This window comes from Dromiciops gliroides, chromosome 2 (assembly GCF_019393635.1).
Source record: "Dromiciops gliroides isolate mDroGli1 chromosome 2, mDroGli1.pri, whole genome shotgun sequence".
Classification (NCBI taxonomy): Eukaryota; Metazoa; Chordata; class Mammalia; order Microbiotheria; family Microbiotheriidae; genus Dromiciops; species Dromiciops gliroides.
The window spans coordinates 311,592,383-311,616,498 of record NC_057862.1 but is presented as its reverse complement, the minus strand read 5'-3'; the positions used below and the strand labels follow the sequence as shown (position 1 = coordinate 311,616,498).

Here is a 24,116-nt window from a genome sequence, read left to right as displayed (position 1 = left end):
GATACTTGCTATATTGAAATAATACATAGTAATAAAAGGGGCAGCTAGGTAGCACAATGGATAGAGTGCTGGGCCTGGCTGAGTTCAAATCTGGCCTCAGATACTTCCTAACTACATGACCCTGGCCAAGTCATTTCACCCTGTTTGCCTCAGTTTCCTTATCTCTAAAATGAATGGGAGAAGGAAATGGCAAACCATTCCAGTACCTTTGGCAAGAAAACCCCAAATGGGGTCACAAAGAGTCAGACATGACTGAAAAGACTAAATAACAAAAAGTACTTATAAAAGCTGGAATCAGAGTTTGTCCCTTCTTAGTGAGGCTATTATCTTAAGAGACAGGATCACCAAGGTGAAGGAAGAAATAGGGGAAAACAGAAGTGGGTGGAAAATATAGCTAGATAGAAGGTGAATAAAGACTTTTTTCTATAAATAAAGAAGTTGGACTAAATGGTTTCTAAGGTCCCTTCAAACTCTCAATCTATAGAATTCAATCTAGCCTCAAAACTGGGGTGAATCATGCAAGGAATATGGACCGAAAGGTTCATAGTAACCACATTAATAAGAAGTAATATGCTTCAGAAATGCCACACCTTTGTGGTACCTGTATTCTTCTTTTTTTTTTGTTTTGTTTTTTTTTTGTTTTTTTGCAGGCAATGGGGGTTAAGTGACTTGCCCAGGGTCACACAGCTAGTAAGTGTCAAGTGTCTGAGGCCGGATTTGAACTCAGGTACTCCTGAATTCAGGGCCGGTGCTTTAACCACTGCGCCATCTAGCTGCCCCCCTGTATTCTTCTTCTTCTTCCTTTCTTTTTTTGGTGGTGCAGTGAGGGTTAAGTGACTTGCCCAGGGTCATACAGCTAGTAATTGTCAAGTGTCTGAGGCCAGAATTGAACTCGGGTCTTCCTGAATCCAGGGCCGGTGCTTTATCCGCTGTTACACCTAGCTGCCCCACAAAGATTTTTTTAAAAGGAAAAAAAAACCCTGGTGGGGAGAAAGAAACTGTTTTGATCACGTGTTTTTGGGCGCTGATATATACATAAATACACACACATATATACATACATACACACAGACACACACACATATATGGAGACTTTGAACTGGGGAACTTGAAGCAGTCTGGAATGAATCAAATTTCTACACAGGTTACATTCCTTTTTATCATAATAAATATTTCTGAAGATCTCCATCCATGGCAGCATGTTAAGGCCTCGGATCTTTGATTTTTGTTCGAGGTTATCCATGTTTGAATTAAGATATCAGGACTAGTTTGGAAAACTGCAAACCTCAGCTTTCCATAATTCGATCCAAGATAATATTTGTGGTATTTCCTAATACTAGGGACTATCTCTAGGCATGCTGAAGGCCTGTGCATTGGAGGCCTTCCTTTAGGGCCTTTATCATTTGATGGATACTGGTTCAGTTCTGGGGCTATTCTGTCATCCCTCAATCTATGTCTAGTCTGGGGATGTTGTCAAAGGAGAGAATCAGACTAGATGTTTTCCAAGGCCACTTCCAGTTCTAAATTGCCATTTACCAGTAGGATACAGTGGAAAGAGCACTGGATTCTGGAAGCAAAGCATCTGTGCTTAAATCCCTGTTCTTGGGGTAGGCTGGAGTCAGCCTAATGTTAAATGTTCATTGTGAGCACTTACACCTTAGAAATGGAGAAATTGGTATTTACTGAAAAATCAGGGCTTGATTTATTGTTTTGATGATTGTCTAGATTTAAGGGCTAATCATACCATTAAACTTGTGTGTGTGTGTGTGTGTGTGTGTGTGTGTGTGTGTGTGTGTGTGTGTGTGCAGAAATGCTCCCACCTCCCCAAGCTGTTTGTTAAACATTTCCTAACATGAACTTGCCTGTGCATGGGATTCTGGGAAAATGCCTTATCTTCTTTGGGTTTCAGTTTCCTCATCTTTCAAAGGACTGGACTAAGTTATCTCCAATGTCCCTTCTGGTTATATATCTGTGGTCCTTAATTCTATGATCTGAGCTAAATTCAGTAAATGGCTCTGCTACCCCTCTGACAACACTTGGGCATAAATTCTCTCATGACACCTTACCATTCACTGCTTGTCCATCAAGTTATTTTGCTAATGATAGCAGAGGCCAAACTTTTTTTTCACTCAACATGGGTCTAGGATGAGGTATGAGAACAGAAATGAGCATGAAGTGGGTCAGGTAGGTAAGAACCCATGGTCACATATATTTCAACACCTCCCACTCTGAGGTTCAGCTGCTTCCTGTCTCCCCCCACCTCCCCCAAGGAAAGTGTATTGTTGGCCCCAGTGGCACAAGAGCAAATTAGTATAACCCCTCCCAAATGTGAACTCATAGTTTTTGTTGTTATTCAGAAATTTCAGTTGTGTACAAATTTTTGTCATTCCCATTTGGAGTTTTCTTGACAGAGATACTGGAGTAGTTCTCTAGTTCCTTCTCCAGCTCATTTTACAGATGAGGAAACTAAGGCAAACAGGGTGAAGTGACTTGCCCAAGGTCACACAGCTAGTAAGTGTTTGAGGCCAGATTTGAACCCAGGGAGATGAGTCTTCCTGACTCCAGACCTGGAGCTCTATCCTCTGTGCCACCCAGCTGCCCCTAACTCCTAGTTGAGAGAGGGATTAATTATTTTTAGGGAATTGTACAGTCATTGTTAACCAACCCACCATTGTTAACCATCAGAGTGGATAGTGTGTTGGGCTTGGAAGCAGGAAGACCTGGGTTCCAATCCCACCCAAAACTTACTAATTCTGTGACCAAGGGAAAATTGCTTATCCTTTCTAAGCCTCAGTTTCCTCATCTGTAAATTATTGGACTCATTGACTTCTACGTTCACAGCCAGCTCTAAAAATCTATGAATGGTTGTGTTGAGCACAGTCCCACAAGAATAGCAGAGGCTAACATTTCTTGGCCATTCGTTTGACCTTGATTAGCGGCCTGATACTTTATTGGTAATGGTGCCTTGATTCATAAATCCCTTGGGTCTGAAGGTACTTTATAAGAAGTTAGCAGGGTTAAAAAGAAAATAAAAAAGATTTCACACATTTCAAGCACCATTTTTCTGCATGAAGCCTTTCCTGATTCTCCCCGCAAATGCGAGTGCCTTACCTCCTAAACTGCTTTGTGTTTTCCTACTTTGTAAATATTTGTATTTACTTCATATTTATGTTACTTTTATTAACACATATATGTTTGTCTCCTCCATTAGCACTTTGGCTCTTTGTGAGGAGGGATTGTTTCCTTTTTTATCTTTATAACCCCAGTACTTAGCAGAGTGTGTGGCACCTAGTCGATCCTTAATGAATACTTGGTTGATGGATTAATTGATGTTGATATTCTCTATAATGGTGTAGATGATAACCCATCCATACCTGCTCATCCTTCCATCATCTTCCATAAAGCCATCATAGACAACATTCCTCTAGGCCTTTTGACATTTCAGTTGGATATCTATTATCCGTTGCTCTGACCACAAGACTAATGCACTCAGCAGATATTTCCTGGATATCTTCTATGCCACTCATCAAAGGGTTATAGGTATAGAGCTAGAAGGACCTTCAGAGATCTCTCATTTTTCATATGTTTCAGTTAAGGCCCCAAGGGGATGAGTGCCTTTTCCAAGGTAACACAAGTAGCAGATATCAAAGATGGGAATGTTGCAGGTCCTCATAAAGCCAGGACTTTTTCCACTGTACCATGCTTCTTGGGCTCGAGGAGCATATGTTGCAACCCTGATTACACCCACCATATGTTTTTCTATTACCCTTTTGAATCACCTTCAATTTTATTTATTTGGGGATATTGCATTCCATGATTAAGTGGCCTGCTGTAGAAAATTACCCATTAAACCTTGCTTGTTTTCTTCTCATATATTTCTCAAAGTAATGTGGGCCTTTGATGGGTACCTAAATTGTTCTCATAAGGATTTTATAAAGGAGGCAGGGATATGGGTCAGTAATTATTAATATCCTCTCGATTGCCTTTTTTGGGGGGGGAGTAATACCATCAATTGTTCAGTCTATTTCAAATGGTTTGAGAATCAATCCATCATTGAATTGATCAACGAGCATTTATTAAGCACCAATAGTGTGCCAGGTGCTATGCTAGGAGTTGGAGATAAAAGTATAAAAATGAGGGAGTCCTTAACCTCAAAGATCTTACATTCTACGGGGGGATAAATATCTCCACCAATAAGTAAATGGCATTATATATACAAAATAAATGCTCAAGCATTCAATACTCAAATTAATCTGTGATCTCATCAATTCAGGAGTTCCTTCTAATAATGCAAACCACAACTCTTGCTGACTCTTGTCTTCCCAAAAGTTGGCAACAAGGAATTCCCCAATACACAAGAAGCCTTCCTTTCCCACTCCTGACATCGTAGTGGTACCAGTGGACTACTCTGGCTGTCTACCTGTCAACCGTCACTCTTTCTATGTGTTCAACAGATCTTTTATTCTTATCATACACTTTCTTCATGACATCCTTTGCTCCTGCTCTTTAGAGTTCCTCCTTGTTTGTATTTTGCAGCCACCACACCCACCACTCACTTTCCTTTTTTTTTCTGTTGTTATATCATCCAAAGTATCTTGAATAATCTTGATTAAGAAATGAAAGACAACTTGTTGTAAACAAAACAAAACAATAAATCTGTGTTTTGTTCTGCCAAATCAAATGTTTTTCATAGTAAAAAATAATAAGCATAATGAGATCTTCTATTTTTACATCTTTCCATTAATTGTGAAATAGTAAAGACACAGTCTACTGTTGAATATTGCTTGCAAAAACCTTCTTCCTCCATAGCAATATCCTCATTGAGTATTCCTTTAATTCATGTATAAATGACTCATAAAGATTTAGTATAGGGTGGAAGGGCAGACATATAGGTCAGTAGTTACTGATGTTACATTGGCCACCCTTTTTAGTATTAATGAAGTTCCAGATATTTTCTTCTTCTTCTTTGTGTGTGTGTGTGTGTGTGAGGCAATTGGGGTTAAGTGACTTGCCCAGGGTCACACAGCCAGTAATTGTTAAGTGTCTGAGGCCAAATTTGAACTCAGGTCCTCCTGAATCCAGGGCCGGTGCTCTATCCACTGTACCATCTAGCTGCCCCCAGATATTTTCTTAATGTCTTTGATATCTTCCTATCCCCCAGTGTATAACTTGTATGTCAGTCCCTCGATGCCTTCACAATCATATTGTCTCCAGTACTGACTGCCTCTGTTTCTTTTCCTGTCTTTGTTCTTAGTGTCATTTCTACCTCCTTTATTAGCATATCTGGAATTGTGATGTTAGGGTGGTGGTTCCACCATCTTTGATAGATAAAAGTTTATTAAAATGTTTCTTTTGCAAATCATTTTCATCTTTCTTCTTTTTGCAGTCCTCTTATTTTCATCCTTGAATATCTTTAGTGTGATTTTGCTCCTGTGGGTATCTTGACAAACTTTCCTTAAAAGAGTTTTTGGTTTGTTTGTTTTTTAAGTGAGGCAATTGGGGTTAAGTGACTTGCCCAGGGTCACACAAGCTAGTAAGTGTTAAGTGTCTGAGGCCGAATTTGAACTCAGGTACTCCTGACTCCAGGGCCGGTGCTCTATCCACTGCGCCACCTAGCTGCCCCTCTTTAAAAGAGTTTTAACTGCTTCTCTCTCTTTTATGACACAATACTGCTCATAGTCATCCATTATCTTTCTTTGTATAATTTTATAAATGAGCTTATTTTCTAACCTAGTGTTGCCTTTGGCAGCTGCCTCTCTCCATTTGTCAAGGAAGGCAGATGTTTGTTGAATAAGGTGATTTCTGGGCTCTTTTGGTCTCCTTGTTGTGGCAATTAATTTATATTGGTTAAACTTTTCAGATGAAATTACTATAGTTGGTGTCATTGTCATTTCTCTCATCCATTGTCCATTTTGGATTTTCAATGACTTGTTAAAATAATTCAGAGTTGAGTCATTTCAATTATATATTCTATCTTTTTCTCATTAATGTTTTTTTTTAAATTCCAATCTTAGCTCTGAAAAGTTGGTAGCCTGACTGTTCATAGTCAGATGACTCATGGATAACTCCCACATGAATAACAGGACTTTTCCCATTTATTAAACCTTTCTATTTTGTGCTTTATACTGATATGTCACCATATCCATATACCTATGAATCTCATTTTTGAAGAATTATTCACGATACAAAGGCACGAGACTTCTATATAATCTACAAGTCTCTAAACCTTTTCACTCTTCTTGAACAATGCTTTCTTGTATATTTCTCCCCACCCTCACACCTTTTCCCACCTTTTCATTTAAGTCACCAGGAATCAGAGAAGACATTGATTGAAGGGTCATATCAAATTCTTCACAGAATTTCTTCATCCTTAATAACCCATGTTGTTATGTAAGCTACAATTATTTTCATGGAAGCCTTTTTGTAAATACTATCATTAGAACATGATGACCCAGATATTACAATAAATAATGTTTCTTCTTGCTTCTGTGCATATGATAGAACTAATTTCAACAGTTCCTTTCTTTGCCTTTACAAGGAGCACCTGTGAATAATCCTTTAGTTACAACACTCTTCTTTCTTCTGGTTTCCTTTATAGCAAGAATGTCAAGATTGATATGAATCTGTTCCTCCAGAAATATGTTCACTTGCTGGTTACTGAACAATGACTTTACATTTAGAGTACCAACAGTCAAATTAAAATTTGGTTTTGGTTTAAACTTCCTTTTCCCCACTGCTGGTATTAGAGTAGAAGTGGAATAAACCCACACAATATGGAAGACCATTTTAAGTTTTTCTTTGTTTAAAAAATCAACAAGGCCAAAAAAAAAAAAATCACCACCAGGTGGCCAACTTACTAGCTATGTACCTTTCTATAATTCACTAGGTAGGCCTTTGGAAAACAGATTATGGGGGAGGGAAGAAATAAAAGAAAAAATTTACATAATAACATTATTACATATTTAAAAGGAATAGTAAGTTGTACATAATAGATTTGCAGTTTCATGTGCAATCATCTTTTTATTATACTATGTTATGGAAATGCTTTTTTAATTCTATGAATTAAAAATAAAATAAATAAAAATGAATAAGAGAAAACAGGTTGTCAATTAATGGGGTTATATTTGAAGTTTTGGCAGCATGATAGACCCTGCCACTTAACTGACATAGCCTTTGAGAATTATCTCCATACCATGATGAAGCAGTGGCAGAGGACTTTGTGAAGGATTGCATAAATATTTTAAGAATGCAAAGTGATTTCTAAGGAAGTGGTGTTGGCAACTAGGGGAATTAGGAAAAGACTTTTCAAGGAAATGGTACTTGGGCAGTGCCTTGAAAAGAAGTAGGGGTTCCAAGAGGTACAGGTAGGAAAGGAGTACATTCCAGTCACAGAGGACATTTGTTTAGTCATTCCTTAATAGGTGGGCACCCCTAGTTATTGTGAGGAGTGGTTTAGACAAGGAAGTTAGAGAGAACGATGGTTGGAGTCATAGGGTAAATTGTTCTTCCCCTTACTAGAAAGAAAACATCTCTCTTATTATTTATATAGTATCTACTATATAGTAGACACTGTGCTAAGTGCTTTACAAATATCTCATTTGGCCTTCACAACAACCCAGATAAGGAAACCAAAACAAACAAACAGAGGATGACTTGCCCAAGGTCATACTGCTTGTACGTGTCTGAAGCAGGATTTGAACTCAGGTCCTTCTGACTTTAAGCCCAGAACTCTATCTACTGCATCACTTAGCTGCCTCTATATCTCATTCCCTTCAGGTTTCTGTGGCTTCTGAAACTTCTAAAATGACTTCTAACTAATCTCTAATGCACTCATTCTAGTTTACAAACTAGACACTAGTCGGGCCCACTTTCCAGCAGAAGATGTCACAATATTAATTAAACAAGTGACAATTTAATTCCTCAGTCAAACACTAGAAAACTTACTATTAATAGGACTATGGGTAATGGGAAGCTTAGGTACTACCCTCTCAAATAGGTAAGATATATTCACTTATCTTATGGGAGCAGGTAGTCCTCAGCATCATTCCATTCCCCCCAACTCCAATCAATTGAATTGGTTCTGGTCACAATAATGAGACTATGCAATGAGGACAGATGGGCCTTAGAGGAGAGGCACCATAGTGATAGGACTCTGGAGATGTAAGGGCTGGTGGCCTAGACCTTAATGAAGAAGCAGCAATGATTGTGCCACATGGACCAGAGGATTTCCAAGAAGAAACCATAGATATTGGAAGGCTGGGGCAAAAATCTCAGTTACCCCTACCTCGGTTATGACTCTGGGGAAAGGCAAAGAGGTTCTCTGTGTTCCATTCTGTTTCTCTGGACTTCCCTGACCCGCTAAGGGAAACAATGGTTTATTCCTCAAGAGGAATTCCTCAGTCAACGATGATAACTAAAGACTCACAAAATTAATTGAAACCCACAGATGTAGAAGAAAGGGCTGAAGTATTATCCTATTTCAACAGATCTCATTATCATACATTTAGAGCTGGAAGGGACTTTAGAGTTTATCCCGGTGCAACCTCCTCATTTTAAATATGAGGAAACTGAGTCTCAGGGGCCATTTTAACCAAGGTCTTCTGACTCAAAAAGCACTGTTCTTTCCACAGTGTTTCCTATACTGTGTCTAAGTTTCGTGGAAAACAGTATAGATACTTTTACTGACTATTCCTGCTATGTTTCCTTGTGTACAATAGATCTGTTCCTGAAAAGTTACACATCGATCAAATATTTTAAAAGATAATCATGCTTGTTTTACTTCATAAATTAAAAACAAACAAATAATAGATAAATTAGGAAAAAAGGAATCATATTTTAAATGAACTAGATACCTCTCTGGATGTCTGGACCATTTAACAGGTAGCAATATGGTACAGTGGAGAGAGTGCTGGATTCGGAGTCAGGATTTAGACTCAATCTTGGCTCTGCTGTGTGACTCTAGGCAAATCCCTTCCCCTTTCTGGGCTTCATTTTCCTCTTCTGTAAAATGAGGGAATTGGACCCACCAACCTGTGAGCTTCCTTCTTACTCTAAATTTATTCTCCTATGAGATGGGTTCAAACACAATAAGAAAGGCTCCCTTCTGCATCTAGTGAGTTCCTGTTTGTTCTGTGAGTCTTTTGTCAGAATCTTCTGTTGAATCCTTTTATGAAATGCGGAATGCTCCCATTAATCTTCCTGTGTTTTGTTGGGACCTTCTAGTGTGGAAATACCCTCTATCCATGCAGATAGATAATTTATCTGTAATCTGTAATTTTAGAAGTGTCTGAGACATCAAGAGATTAGGTGACTTGCCCTGGGTCACGGTCACACAGCTTGTAGGGTTTAGAAGCAGGGCATCAGTTCGGGTTTTCCTGATTCCAAGGCCAGTTCTATCTTTACTATTCCATCTTGCTGCTTTCTTGGGTTTGTTTCAGTATTCTGTGGTTTAAAGCTCTGAGATCCCTTGTAGAAAAGAAACATTTTTGCCCTTATCAATCAGAGATGAAAGAGAAGTGAATTGATTTTTCAGATGACAAACAAAGATGAGGAGGACGCCTCGTGATGGAAAGGAAAGCAGGATCTCAGGCAGGATCCCAGGCAGGCCAGAACTCCTTTCAGAGAGCAAAGGCCTGACAGGTTCTAACTTCAGCCATGTGCTCTGCCAAAGGAAGTATTATGCCAGGTAATTGATTGTATAGAGGAGGGAGACCTTTTTAGCCAAACACTTTTCAGTTATACATCTGCTGGAATACACCAAACTTTTCCGAGCAGCCTTGTCCAGCTCCTGAAGGAGGAGACAGACAGCTTTCTATCGTCTAAGAACAGTCTTTTTCATGTATATATAAAAAATAAAACCACTGAAAGTTTTTTCCCAAACTTTCTGCCCCTCTCCTCCTTTTTCTTTTCCTTCATGAAGCCCAATTTGTGTCCACATTTTAATTATAAATGCCATTGACACAAAACAACCTCACAGTGGACTCAATGAAGATGACTTCACTCCGGGTAAACATGGCAAGGGACGGGAAGTCTCCGACCCAGAATAAACTGGGCACGTAATTTTGTTCGGCCCCTGTTCAGGGAATGAAGGTGGAAAAGCAAACTCCGAGGCATTAAAGGCTCTGCGGAAGCAGGAGACCTCTCACCACATTTTTTTTTTTCCTGCTCTGTGCACCAGTTGTAACCTTATTAAAAAATATTCCTGGGGCCGAACAGGAAGATGCTATGATGGCTTGGTGCTCTGAAACAGGATGTCATACCTCAGAGGTTCCTTAACTTGGTTCTTCAGGGCCAGGGGCCAGTTCAGGAGGCTCAGCTCTTTAATGCTTTTCCCCTTAGAAACTAAGGCAAAATTCAACCGAGTCTCTATGGCTAAAGTCATAGGATCCTACGAGGAAAGGGAATGAAAAGTAATGGAACAGAACAAGCATTTATTAAGCACCTACTATGCGTCAGACATTGTGCTAGGTGCTTTACAAATATGATCTCATCTGATCCACACAATGATCCTGTGAGGTAGAAACTATTATTATCCCCATTTTACAGTTGAGAAACTGAGGCAGACAAAATGATGTGCCTAGGGTCACACAGGTAGTAAGTGTCTGAAGTAGGATTTGAATTCATGTCTACTTAACTCTGAGCCCAGTGCTCTATCCATTATGCCATCTAACTGCCTCTAATAGGATCATATGCCCTTTTGGAGCTCAAAAATATAGAGTTGGGAGAAGATTTTGAAGTCATCTACCCTAACACACATACACACACACATATACATAGAACACATATAAACACACATATGTATGTATATATGTATATACAATAAATATAAAACACATTTAATTAAATTAAACAGATTTATTAAGTGCTTACTATTCACAAGACACTGTGCTAAATGCTGGGGATATAAAAAGAGGCAGAAGAGGGTCCCTTGAAGTACTTAAAATCTAATGGGAGAGACAGCATGCAGACAAATACATCCAAAGCAAGCTATATATAAGATAAATAGGAAATAAGAGAGGGAAACACTGGAATTAAGAGGTGTTAGGGAAGTCTTTCTGTGGAAGGTGGGATTTTAGTTGGGACTTAAAGGAAGCCAGGGAGGTCAGTAGTCAGCATGGAGGGGAGAGATTATTCCAGACATGGGAGAAAAAGAAAATACATGTACATCTACACCCATACATGTACATCCATCCATAGATAGATCTTTAAATGTCTGCTTTTTCTAAGTATTTAAAAATATTTGAGCTTACTCTCAAGCTGACACTATGATTCCAGATGGGGATATAGTCACATCTGCCCTCCTTCCGTATTTATTTCCAGTTCAACCTAGAGATATGATCTACATGAGTCTGGGCAATAGCTCAGTTTAAATCTCTCTGTGATTTAATGATGAAAAAGGAGCCAATTCATAGCAGCTATAAAGGCAAGTTTTCTCCTCCGTCTGCCTTTTAAACCCTTCACAGTCTGGCTCCAGTCTACCTTTCCAGGCTGGCTATATGTTACTCCTCATCACACACTCTGCATTCTAGCCAACTAGCTTACTTGGGGTTCCCCTTATGGGACATTCCATCTCTTACCTCCATGTCTTTGTGGCCTGTGTAAAAGGGATACCCCCAGTGGACTCAACTCCAATGAACATAATTATCAATTCTCTATGCTTTGATATTTTTATCAGAACACCTCTTTGAGTTATAAAATCAATCCATCAAAAGAATGAACTAGATACTAATTGAGTGGAAACAGATGAAGCCATAAAGGGAGCGTCTTATAGCTGGGTAAAGAAAAATCAGTCATACCCTATGGGGCTTGGTTAAAACACAAAGTCATTTGGGAACCTGGCATTCCAAAATTAGGTCAGTTTCATGGTGAAGCAACTCCAGCCAAGTCCCTAAGAGAGGACTGTTTGGGGGCGGGGTGAGAAGGAAATCTCGGTCTCCCTTTTTTCCCCCACCAAAGGATGACTGTGTGAATTTTAAAAGGTCAGAAGATTTGGATTTCCTATTGTCATCCTATAGCAGTGTCCCCAGAACAGCAGCAGCTGGTGTAGGGCCTGCATTGGCAATCAGAGCAAACAAGAAACATGGTAAATTGTTCAGGATCAGGAAGAGAGTTCATCAAAGAGCTACTCAAACTTCAGGAAACTTTATAAGGGATCCACAAAGGAATCAAGTGACTTCCATCCACCTACAAGTACATACAGAATCCAGGGGAAAGTGGGCTCAAGCTTAGAAAGCACACATGGCAAAGGGGTATTTCTAAGCTTGAGCCCACTTTCCCCTGGATTCTGTATGTACTTGTAGGAGAGTGTGCCTCTGGTTTAGAGAAGATATTTTGTATTGCTTTTAAAAGCTAGGGGGCAGCTAGGTGGTGCAGTGGATAAAGCACCGGCCCAGTATTCAGAAAGACCTGAGTTCAAATCCGGCTAGGCAAGTCACTTAACCCTCGTTGCCCCACCAAAAAAAAAAAAGCTAATTAAGTTTGGCTGATTAATTGTTAATGAGGAATACACTTGGTAGAGGCTCATGATCAATCATACTTGAAACCATCCCTAATAGTTATCCCTAGAATGTTGAAGGAAAAAGTAGTTTAACTAATCTATAGGGATCCAATCTGCTTGTGGGAGTTGTAATTGGTAGAGTTAGCCCAGAATGAGTGCTACACACCTGGAAGGCTGTCCTTCCTCAACTCTGCCTTCTTCTTCTTCTTCTTTTTTTTTTTTTTGGTGAGGCAATTGGGGTTAAGTGACTTGCCCAGGGTCACACAGCTAGTAGGTGTTAAGTGTCTGAGGCCAGATTTGAACTCCGGTTCTCCTGACTCCAGGGCTGGTGCTCTATCCACTGCGCCACCTAGCTGCTCCTCAACTCTGCCTTCTTGAATCCAAGTGCCATATCCCTGGGCTTCTTAAACTTTTTCCACTTGTGACCCTTTTTCACCCAAGAATTTTTTATGGGACCCCAGGTAGTTAGGTATATAAAATAGGTATATATAACCTTTTGCTGTAGTCAAATTTTTCACAACCCACAAGTTCAGTTATGTGACCCCATATGGGGTTTCAAACTACAGTTTAAGAAGGTTCACCACATATCCTACAAGAGGTCTTTTCTGATTTCCCCAGTTGTTAGTGTGACAGTTCTTCTCTAATTTCTTCATTCCACCAACAATTATCTAGTATTCATTTATAGATATATGCATGTATATATGTACATATATATGTATTTATTAATTTGAATATAAATATTTCCCCCAGTTGAATGTCAGTTCCTTGAGGGCAGGAGCTGGTTTTAATCTTTGTATTCCTGGGGCCCAGCATAGAATATGGCACTAATAGGTACTTAATAAATGTTTGTAAAATTGAACTGAATTGAATCAAGTTGAATTCAGGCAGGACTTCCTGTCTAGTAGGTGGTGACAGACATCATCCATTCTCCTCCACTTAATTTTACAGGGTTACCAAAAGTTGTATGAAGGAAGCTTTTGGGAAGTGTTACCAGACCTCCAGTAGACTAGGAGACCAGCGACTCCCACTTCAGAGAGGGGCAGAGTGAGCACTCTAGGGCTCAAGCGAGTTTGTTGTCTTGCTTGGCAAAAATCACTGACTTCTGAGACTGGAGTATTTTAAAGCTTATGCAAGTGGGCTCTGAACCCCTGGTTACATTCGCTGCCTCTCCTGACCCACCTCATCCATAAGGCCTAAAAGATCTATGTTCCATTTACCTAAGGAAAGAGTAACTTATCCTCCCTACCCCCCAAATTGTGATCCCCAGGCTTCCAATTTTTCCAGTCAGAAGTACAGAGAGGGAATGAAACAAGGTGGAATGCATCTACTGATCTTCTCCTTCCCTGTGCCCCTACAATACCTAGCTGAGTGAAAGTTTGGGTGTAAAGACTGATTTTTAAAACAACAAGAGGTTACAGACTTAGTAGCAGCTCAGAATGAAACTCCCTTTACCTTCCCTCTTGGTCATGTTCATTAGTGTAATAGATTCTGAGCAAGGCAGGCTCCTAACAAGTCCCTGAGCCCAATTCCTCACTTTACAGAAGAGAAACCTAAGGCCATTGTAGTAACTAGCCCCAGCCCACACAGGGAGTAAGTGGCAGACCTGGGATTTGAACCCAGGTCCCCTGACCACAAAGCCAGTACTCCAGTATACTATGGCGTCTCCCAAATTATAGCTTTTTAAGTCAAGGAATTGGAAAAACTTTCCCCCCCTCCCTAGGTCCTCTGGCCCCTTTCCACATCACACTCCCTTTTCATTCCTGACCACTCTTCCTTACCAGAGGCTCAGAAGGATGTAAGCTTGGAAACCTGGATCCAGTCATGCTAAAAGGAAGGAAACATGGTTAGCTAACATGAACAGCGCAGACTGGGTGTCACTCGCTGCTGCCAGCCAGGCCTGCTGAAGGATATATGTTTGGAAACTTTTGCCAGAAAGGAACCCAGTGAAAATGAGCTATTAAACTTGGATATCCTGAAGAAACAATATTTACAGAGGGAACTCCTTAAGGGAACATTGGCCAGTGGAATAACCCTGGTGGAAGAGCTCACGTCTGGGCGCTGAATCATGTGCTTAGCAGACCCCAAATCTCTCTTTTCCTTCTCCCTGAGATGTTCACATTGTCCCAAAAGATACTGGAAATGACTGAGTCAACTTCTGTCTGCCCTGGGACAACAGGGAAATAAGTCATGGCCCCCAGGATAGTGGGGACAGCTCTTCCTCTAAAGTGGCTCAGACCTGTGTGACCAGTGGTTTGTCATAAGATAGTGTCATGGGGGAAAGAGGACTGCTTCTGACTTATCCTAAGCCCATGTCAATAGTAAACTCTGGGTGCTCTATGAAATCTTTCTGCGAGGATCTGTTCCCCTTTTGAATTCCCGTTGATCTTTGTTTGTTTGTTTTGTGGGGTAATGATGGTTAAGTGACTTGCCCAGGGTCACATAACCATTGTGAGACTAGATTGGAACTCAGGGAGTAGGGTCTTTTTAATTCCAGACTTTGTGCTATATCCACTGTGCCACTTTGCTGCCTAGGTAAGCTATTTATACAACAACAATAATAATAATTGGCATAAATGTAGCACTTCAAAGTTTCTAAAATACATATATTATTTCATTTGACCCTCACAGCAACTCTGTGAGACAGATGTTGTAGGTATTATTGTCTCCACTTTACAGATGAGGAAACAGGCTTGTGGAAATTAAATGGCTCACATAAAGTCACTCAGCCATTAAATTTCACTTATTTTTGTGACACATTTATTATTTGCTATTTTTACCAACTTAGTGGGCAAGAGATTGCATCTCTCTCATTTTACATATAAGGAAACTGAGGCCCAAAGGGACGAAATGATCAAGCCACAATTACATAGCTACTAAGTGGGAGAGATAGGTCTTCAGATTCCAAATCCTTTGCTCTAGTCACTATCCCATACTTCCTTGGCTCTCTACTCTACACCATGGGTGCAGACTACACCTTTTCCCTGCACTGGCCATATGGTCAATGTTTTCTCTTGGTCACAAAGTGGCCAGGCAACATATCTATTCCTCCCCACTACAGGCCATACAACTCAAAGGATATGCCCTGCTTAAGACTAATTTCATCTTATGACATGTTTGTCTAACAACGTCAAGGAGGTATTTTGTTCTCCCTGCCCTAATAGAACATACCAGGTTGATGAAGCAGAGGTGCTGTGGAAAGATGTTGGATCAGGGCCCAAAGAAGTTCACATCCCAGATCGGCCATTTGCTACCTGTGTGACTTTGGGCAAATCACAATCTCTCTGGGGCCTTACTTTCCTCATCTGTAAAATGATGGGATTGTACCACCAATGCCCCTTCTAGCTCCAAATCTAGGATAATACCCTAAGGAGAAAATGGACTCATGATTCCTTTCAATGAACTTTTTTTTTTTTTTTAGTGAGGCAATTGGGGTTAAGTGACTTGCCCAGGGTCACACAGCTAGTAAGTGTTAAGTGCCTGAGGCCGGATTTGAACTCAGGTACTCCTGACTCCAGGGCCGGTGCTCTATCCACTGCGCCACCCAGCTGCCCCTTCAATGAACTTTTTAACTTCCAGTGACCAAAGAAAAACTCAAGTAAGAGACCTAAGTCCTGGTAAGGGGCCTAACTACAAGCCTTCCTAGGGGATAAGGGAGTTTCAAATATTTTCCTTTTAAAAAAATCATCCTTGTTGTTGGGCTGCCATTTTTTCAGTTGTAGCCAACTCTTCATGACCCCATTTGGGGTTTTCTTGGCAAAGATACTGGAGACCAAGCCTGGCAGGCTATCCTCTGTGCCACCTAGCTGCCTCCTTTACCTTTTAAAAATCTTTCTTAGTGCTGGTAAATGTTTAACAGCTAGTTCTCTGGAAAACACACACATATGCAACTTTTGAAAAAAAGAGTTTTAAGTTTAATCTTAACCCACATTTTTTTTTGGTGAGGCAATGGGGGTTAAGTGACTTGCCCAGGGTCACACAGCTAGTAAGTGTCAAGTGTCTGAGGTTGGATTTGAACTCTGGTCCTCTTGAATCCAGGGCTGGTGCTCTATCCACTGCGCCACCTAGCTGCTCCTTAATCACATTTTAAAGTTAAATCTGCCCTATTAATATTTTCTCCACTACTTTGTTAAGTCTAGACAAACAACAAAATAAATCAAGCTCTCATTTCTAGCATTAGCCAAATTCCAAGGTGTATATGTTTACATTGAACATTTAACAATCAGCTCCCAATATGAGCTGGCTCTAGCACATCCTTGACAAAGGATAAGGGAAACTTCAGATTATAGATCTGTCACTGTCACATAGCCTCTGCCACGTTGTCTTGTCACCTAGGCAATGAGATAGAGCAACACCCAAAACAAGAGGTCTATTTAAAAAAAAGTTAAGGTCTGTGTAATTTAAGATTCTAAATGTGGATTCTAATCTGTTCCCCCAGTTTGGGGGAAACTGACTAAAAATCACTGATAAAGCGAGTTTAGGTTTTTAAGGGTTTATTGGAAAATAGAAAGAAAAAGATTGAGAACAGAATTCTAACAGCCTGGCATTCCTACCTTTCCTCAAATTTCCTGTGAAGTCCTCTGCCGCCACCACCATCAAGTCAGGAACCCAAAAGGCCCAGCGCTCTCTGCGCAGGCTCCCTTTCCTCCTTCCTGTCTCCTCCCAGACCATAGGAGGCTCCTCAAGTTGATTGGCTGGTAGCCTTGATAGACAGCACCCATGAGCAAACGTCATTTCCTGATGCCAAGGAAAAGCCACAATGCCTCTGAGGCATTTTCCTCATGGTGGAGCTTTCCCACAGCAAGTCTCCAGTAGGTGGCGTCATTCCAATCATTACAGGTCTTATTTTAATCAAGCACACTGCAGGCAATTGTGCTTACTCCATGTTTTATTAAGGAAAAATCAGTAAAACAGGAGGTTGGAAAGCCTAGGGTTTGATTTCAATGTAGGTCTTTGCATGCAAAACTCCCAAGAACCTCCTTCCCGTGGGTTCTTGGGCATATTCATTCAGCAGACATGTATTGAATGCTTACTGTGAGTCAAGAAGGATGCAGCAGTACCTGTGGCACACAAAGCCACCTAGCGCCCAATACCTGTCCTTGGGGTAATCTATTGACACAAACTGAAGCATCATTTTTAAGCCGAGAAGAACTCCCAAGTAACTGCTTCATGTTCCCACTCAGACATTTCCCTCCCGCCTGTATGAGAGCCAGGTAGCTGTACACACTATGGTTTAGCCAAACCACATGATGGGTAGTTTCCCTGTGTCCCACATACAGAGACCCATACTGTTTTGCAGGGGCCCCCTTCTGTTTAGAGAAAAAATAACTTCGGATTTTTCAAAAAATGGTTGAATCAAAGTCTCTCCTTCCACCCCCATGTCCCATCCCACACCTAGAGGACACTAGCTATGGAAAGATAAAATACTTTCTGATCAGAGCAGAACCTGTCTGGGCCACAATTCTTTTGCTGGGCTCTAAATCCTATGTGTATCTGGGTCATGGGGTCCAATAAGGGTTAATGTGGTTCCTTTCATGTTGTTTCTAGGCTGGAGAGGATCTTAGAACACAGAACACAGAATGTCAGCTCTGGAAGAGAATTTGGAACATAGAACATGGAATGTCAGCTCTGGAAGAAAATTTGGAACATAGAACACAGAATGTCAGCACTGGAAGGGACCTTAGAATATAGAATATTAGAGCTGGAAGGGACCTTAGACCACAGCATATCAGAGCTAGAAGGGACGTCTTTTAGAACATAGAACACAAAATGTCAGTATTGGAAGGGACCTTAGAACATGGAATGTCAGAGCTGGAAGGCATGCTCCTTAGAACATAGAACACAACAATGTCAGCACTGAAAGGGACCTTTAGAACACAGAATGTCAGAGCTGGCAGGGACCTTAGAGCATAGAAATCAGAATGCCAGCATTGAAAGGCCATTTCTCCCAACCTTTTCATTATACAAGGTTTGGGGGTGGGGAAGGAGGAAAGGAGAGGAGACCACGGGAAAGTAACACTGTGAAGCTCAGTATCTTCTTGCTAAACAGCATACATAGATTTCTGGATCAGTGTAGAATCATTTGTTAATTCCCTAAGACAGCTTTCTTTGGAGGGGGAAGAAAAAGAGGTAGTATTTCGATGTTTTTATTATTTTGGGTCTCATCCTCAAGGGTTTTGGGATATGAATGAGTCTAATTTTCCGTGGCTCACCGTCTCTGCTGCTTGGCCATATCTGTAACAGCTAGGTGTTTATTTACTTTTCTTGTTTTATTTTTATTTCAGTTCAACTGCAACTAAGCGCGGAAAGCGTGGGTGAGGTGTATATAAAGAGCACTGAGTCTGGCCAGTATTTGGCTATGGACACCGATGGACTTTTATACGGCTCAGTAAGTATGAGGTTTACGCGGTACCAGACACAGGGAAGTTTTGAGGTTTCCAGAGAGCTTGTAGTATTGAGTAATGTAACACAGAAGCAACAATTAGTCTCTGTTTGTTATTTTTCCAATTGGATTCCCACCCACCCCCCACCCTGCTTTATTTTAGGTTTAAAAAAAGTAAAGAGCTTGCAGAACTGTCTCAAAACACCGAACTATATTATCATGCACATCTGGAAGAGGAAACATTGATGGAAGCTTTTGTTGGGGTTAACCAGTCACCCTATTGTGGGGCATGATCCAACTAACTCTACAGGCACTTTTGGAGGATTTTGTCCTGTCTGTAGGGTTGCTATTTCCCTATGCAATGTGCCTTTTAAACTTTTCTGCATGTGTAAATTTCAAGATCCAAGATAGATAACTATTTTACTATCAGCCTGTAGGCCACACATTGAACTTTTAACACTGCCCTTATTCTTTGTTTTTAGAAATTGTTATTGATACATCCTATTTTTACATCATCTTTATTTCTGAATATATCTCTCTTTCCCCTAACAAAGCAAGTCATACCCTATACCAAAAAACAAACAAACAAAAAACCCACCAAAAAGGAAAAGTGGGCAGTGGGGTGAACATTTATTTTAATAATAATAATAATAATAGCTAACATTTATGTAGTGCTTTAAGATTTACTAAGCACTTCATATATACTATCTCATTTAATACGATGACCTTTGAGGTAGGCATTGTTATTATTATTCCCATTTTACAGATGAGAAAACTGAGTTGGAAAAAGGTTGTCTTGCCCATAGTCATGTTGCTAATATGTATCTGAGGCAGAATTTGAAGATAGGTCTTCCTAACTCCTAGTCCAGGGCTCATCATCTAAAACCAACTGACATATCAATCAAGTCTGACAACATATATAATATTCTACACCCATAGTCCTCACTTCCCCTATGAAGAAAAGAGAGAGGGGCTTTTTCTCAGCCCTTCTCCAGGACCAAGTTTCATAATCATTATAATAATACTGTTCAGTTTGGGGGAGGTGTTATTCTTTCCATTTACATTGTTGCAGTTATTGTGTAACAATAGTTTTCCTGGTTTTGCTTACTGCATTCTCTATCAGGTTGTCTAGTAGATAGAACACCTGGCCTGGAGTCAGGAAAACCTGAGTTCCAATCCAGCCTCAGACTCTTTTTGGGGGGGGGGTCTTGGGGGTCAAGTGTCTGAGGCTGGATTGGAACTCAGGTCCTCCTGACTCCAGGGCCAGTGCTCTATCCACTGCGCCACCTAGCTGCCCCTGAGCCTCAGACTCTTACTGGCTCTATGACCCTGGGCAAGTCACTTAACCTTTATTTGCCTCAGTTTCCTCATTTGTAAAATGGGGATAATAAAAGCACCTACCTCCCAGGGTTGTGAGTATCAAATGAGATAATTGTAAAATGCTTAGCACAATGCCTGGCACATAGTAAGTGCTATAAAAATGTTATCTATCATTATTATTCCATATTTTGAAATGTGAATATTTTATATTCATTGTTTCATATGGCACATAGTTCATTACTTTCAAGTACTGCAAGTTGTTTAACCATTCTCCAACCAATAGGCAGCCACCTTGTTTCCAGTTCTTTGCTGCTATGCCAAAAAAAAAAAAGCTATTATGACTATTTTGGTCTATGTGAGACCTTTCTTCCTGATTTTGACCTCCTTGGGTGTATTTTCACAGAAGTAGGATCTCTGGATCAAAGGGTATAGATGTAGTCACTTCTTAGGCACAATTCCAAATTGCTTTCTAAAATAAGAATTCTACCAAGAGTGTATTAGTGTGGCTGTCTTTCCACAGCACTTCACCCCACCCCAACACTGTCTCCATCTCTTGTAATTTTTGTCAATTTTCTGGATGCAACCTTAGAATTGTTTTTATATATTCTGTGTGTGTGTGTGTGTGTGTGTGTGTGTGTGTGTGTGTGTGTGTGAGGCAATTGGGGTTTAAGTGACTTGCCCAGGGTCACACAGCTAGTAAGTGTTAAGTGTCTGTGGCCGGATTTTAACTCAGGTCCTCCTGAATCCAGGGCTGGTACTCTATCCACTGAGACACCTAGCTGCCCCTAGAATTGGGTTTTTTTTTCTTTTTCTTTTTCTTTTTCTTTTTTTGCAGGGCAATAAGGGTTAAGTGACTTGCCCAGGGTCACACAGCTAGTAAGTGTCAAGTGTCTGAGGCCGAATTTGAACTCAGGTCCTCCTGAATCCAGGGCTGGTGCTTTATCCACTGCACCACCTACCTAGCCATCCCTAGAATTGTTTTTAATGTGCATTTCTCTTATTATGGCAGCCATCTTTCAGATGGCTATTAATAGTTTATGGTTCTTTAGAGAAGTTTTTTTTTCCATATCCTTTGGCTATGTTTTCATTGGGGAATGACTCCTCTTGTTCTATATCTGTATTAATTACTTTTATATCTTGGCTATCACAGCCTTATTGGAGATATTTGATGTATAAACCCTCCCCTCCTGCCCCTACCATTCAATAACTTCCCTTCTTATTCTAGATATGGTCCTCTCTTTTAAATGTTTTATTGACATATTTTTTTTTTTTAGTGAGGCATTTGGGGTTAAGTGACTTGCCCAGGGTCACACAGCTAGTAAGTGTTAAGTGTCTGAGGCCGGACTTGAACTCAGGTACTCCTGATTCCAGGGCTGGTGCTCTATCCACTGCGCCACCTAGCTGCCCCCATATTTTGTTTTTTAATTACATTTTAATTTTAATATCACCTACATTTCCCTCTGTATCTACCCTTGCTTCTCTCCCCTTTCCTCTCCTATAGTTCACAGAAAAGCAAAATAATACAATGTCAGAGATGGAAGGGAACTCCGAGGCTACCTAGTCCAACCCATACCTAAGTAAGAAGCCACTCTTCAGCATACTTTAAACCATCCAATCTCAGATTGAAAATCTCTGGGGCAGTTAGGTGGCGCAGTGGATAAAGCACCTGCCCTGGATTCAGGAGGACCTGAGTTCAAATCTGGCCTCAGACACTTGACACTTCCTAGCTGTGTGACTCTGGGCAAGTCACTTAACCCTCATTGCCCCGAAAAAAGAAGAAAAGAAAAGAAAATCTTCAATGAGGGAGAATAGCTCTTGCGAGAATACATTCCACTTTTGGATAGCTCTCATGTTAAGAAAATTGTGCCCATTGTTTCTAATTCTACCCCTTGAGGCCAAGCAAAACAAGTCTAATTATGGAAGCATACTAAAGGACAGTTGTCTGCCCTGTACCCAAATCTCTTTAGGTTAAACATTCCTAATTCTTTCAACCAGTCTTCATAAGAATAATATCAAAGCCTTTCACCATCTTGAATGCCTTCTTTTGGATATTTTTCTGGTTTATCAATAGCCTTCTGAAAAATTTGATTGTTAAAACTGAACATGATATTCCAGGTAGTGTCTAACTGGAACAGAATACATCTGGACTATGACCTCCCTAGCTTTGGACACCATTTCTATCTTTAAAAAGACTAAGCTTGCATTAAGCAGCCAGGGAGCACAGTGTGTTAAGTATTCCTTTTTACTTGGATGTGGCATAGGCTTATCAAGCTCAGCATATTAAAAATTAGACTCGGGGGGCAGCTAGGTGGCTCAGTGGATAGAGCACTGGCCCTGGAGTCAGGAGTACCTGAGTTCAAATCCGACCTCAGACACTTAACACTTACTAGCTGTGTGACCCCGGGCAAGTCACTTAACCCCAATTGCCTCACTAAAAAAAAAAAAAAAAGAAATTAGACTCATTATCTTTCTCCCTAAACTTACTCTTCCTTCCTACTTCCTATTTCTGTCAAGGGCAACATTGTTCTTCCAGTGACCCCCATTCACAATTCTGGATATTCTTAACTTTTAATTCTTACTCTCCTATTCAATCAATTGATAAGTCTTATTAATTTCAACCTTTTCAATATCACTCACATCTATTCCCCCCACCCCCCATTATAAGCATACAAGCCAGGTCCTAACCACCTCTTGCCTAGACATTTACAGTAATCGTCTAATTGGTTTTCTTGTATTTGTATTTATCTTTAATCTAGCTATTAAATTCATATTCCTTAGGCACAGATATGACCATGTCACCTCTATCCTTGACCAATGAACTTTAATGGTTTCTTTCTCATGCTTACTTTTCCCCCAGATAATTTCCTGATTCTCCATTTTCTTCCTCTATCCCAACTGCCTTCTCACCCCAGAGATGCTTCCACCCCTATAATTCTTTGTTTGATTAGTGAGTTCCTGTCTGGAACTTCTGTTTGAGGAAATACTGAGATTGTCCATGCTCATTTCTGTCCAGGATCCACTCCTGACTCTCCAGACTTTTATACCTGCTCCCCTCCCTCCTCCACTTTTCAGCTCCCTTTTATGTGTTGTCTTCCCCAACTAGAAGGCAAGTTCCTTGAGGGTATGGACTATCTTTTTGCTGGTATTTGTATTCCAAGTATTGAGCACCAGGCCTAGCACATAGTAAGCACTTAATAAACGCATCTATCTATCTATCTGTCTCTGTCTCTATTGTTTATCTATCTATCATCCATCCATCTCTCTATCTGTCTATCTAATCTCTTCTTATTCTCTCAGAGATAAAAATATAAATCCCCTTTCATGCCATTTAAAGCTCTCTTTACAACTGTTCCTATCCTACCTTTCCAGACTTCTTATACATTACTCCCTTTCACATATCTATGGTTGGGTCATATTGATTCACTTGCTGATCTTTTCATACAATATTCCATTTCCTACCTCAATGACTTTGTATTGGCTGCCTCCCCAGGCCTTGAATATTCTCCCTCCTCTCCTCTGCCTCTGGAAATTCCTTGTTTTCTTTAATATTCATCTCAGACCAATTTCTACATGAAGCCTTTCCTAATTCTCCCCAACTGCTAATACCCTCCATCACTAAACTACCTTGTTATTCATTTTTGTATATATTTATGTAAATACTGTTTTATACAGACTATAAATTCCTTGAGGGAAGAGACTATTTTACTTTTGTCTTTTTATCCCCAGTGCTTATAGCATAGTTCTTGGCACATAGTAAGTACTTAGTATATGCCTATTGATTGACTCAACAAATTCCTAATCTACTTAATTATACCATCATTTGTCATCCTGAAAATTAATAAAACAATCTATAATGGGGCAGCTAGGTGGCGCAGTGGATAGAGCACCAGCCCTGGATTCAGGAGGACCTGAGTTCAAATC

General features: G+C 40.3%; 1 protein-coding gene across 4 annotated transcripts in view; it reads left to right on the top strand.

The window, feature by feature from the left end:
• FGF1 (fibroblast growth factor 1) overlaps window positions 1-24,116 on the top strand; it is a 146,753-nt gene that overhangs the window by 103,112 nt on the left and 19,525 nt on the right. For all 4 annotated transcript variants that reach the window (XM_043987340.1, XM_043987341.1, XM_043987339.1 and 1 more), the window contains one exon: window positions 18,778-18,881. In XM_043987340.1, the coding sequence (XP_043843275.1) occupies window positions 18,778-18,881 (104 nt within the window). The remainder of the gene's footprint in view (window positions 1-18,777; window positions 18,882-24,116) is intronic.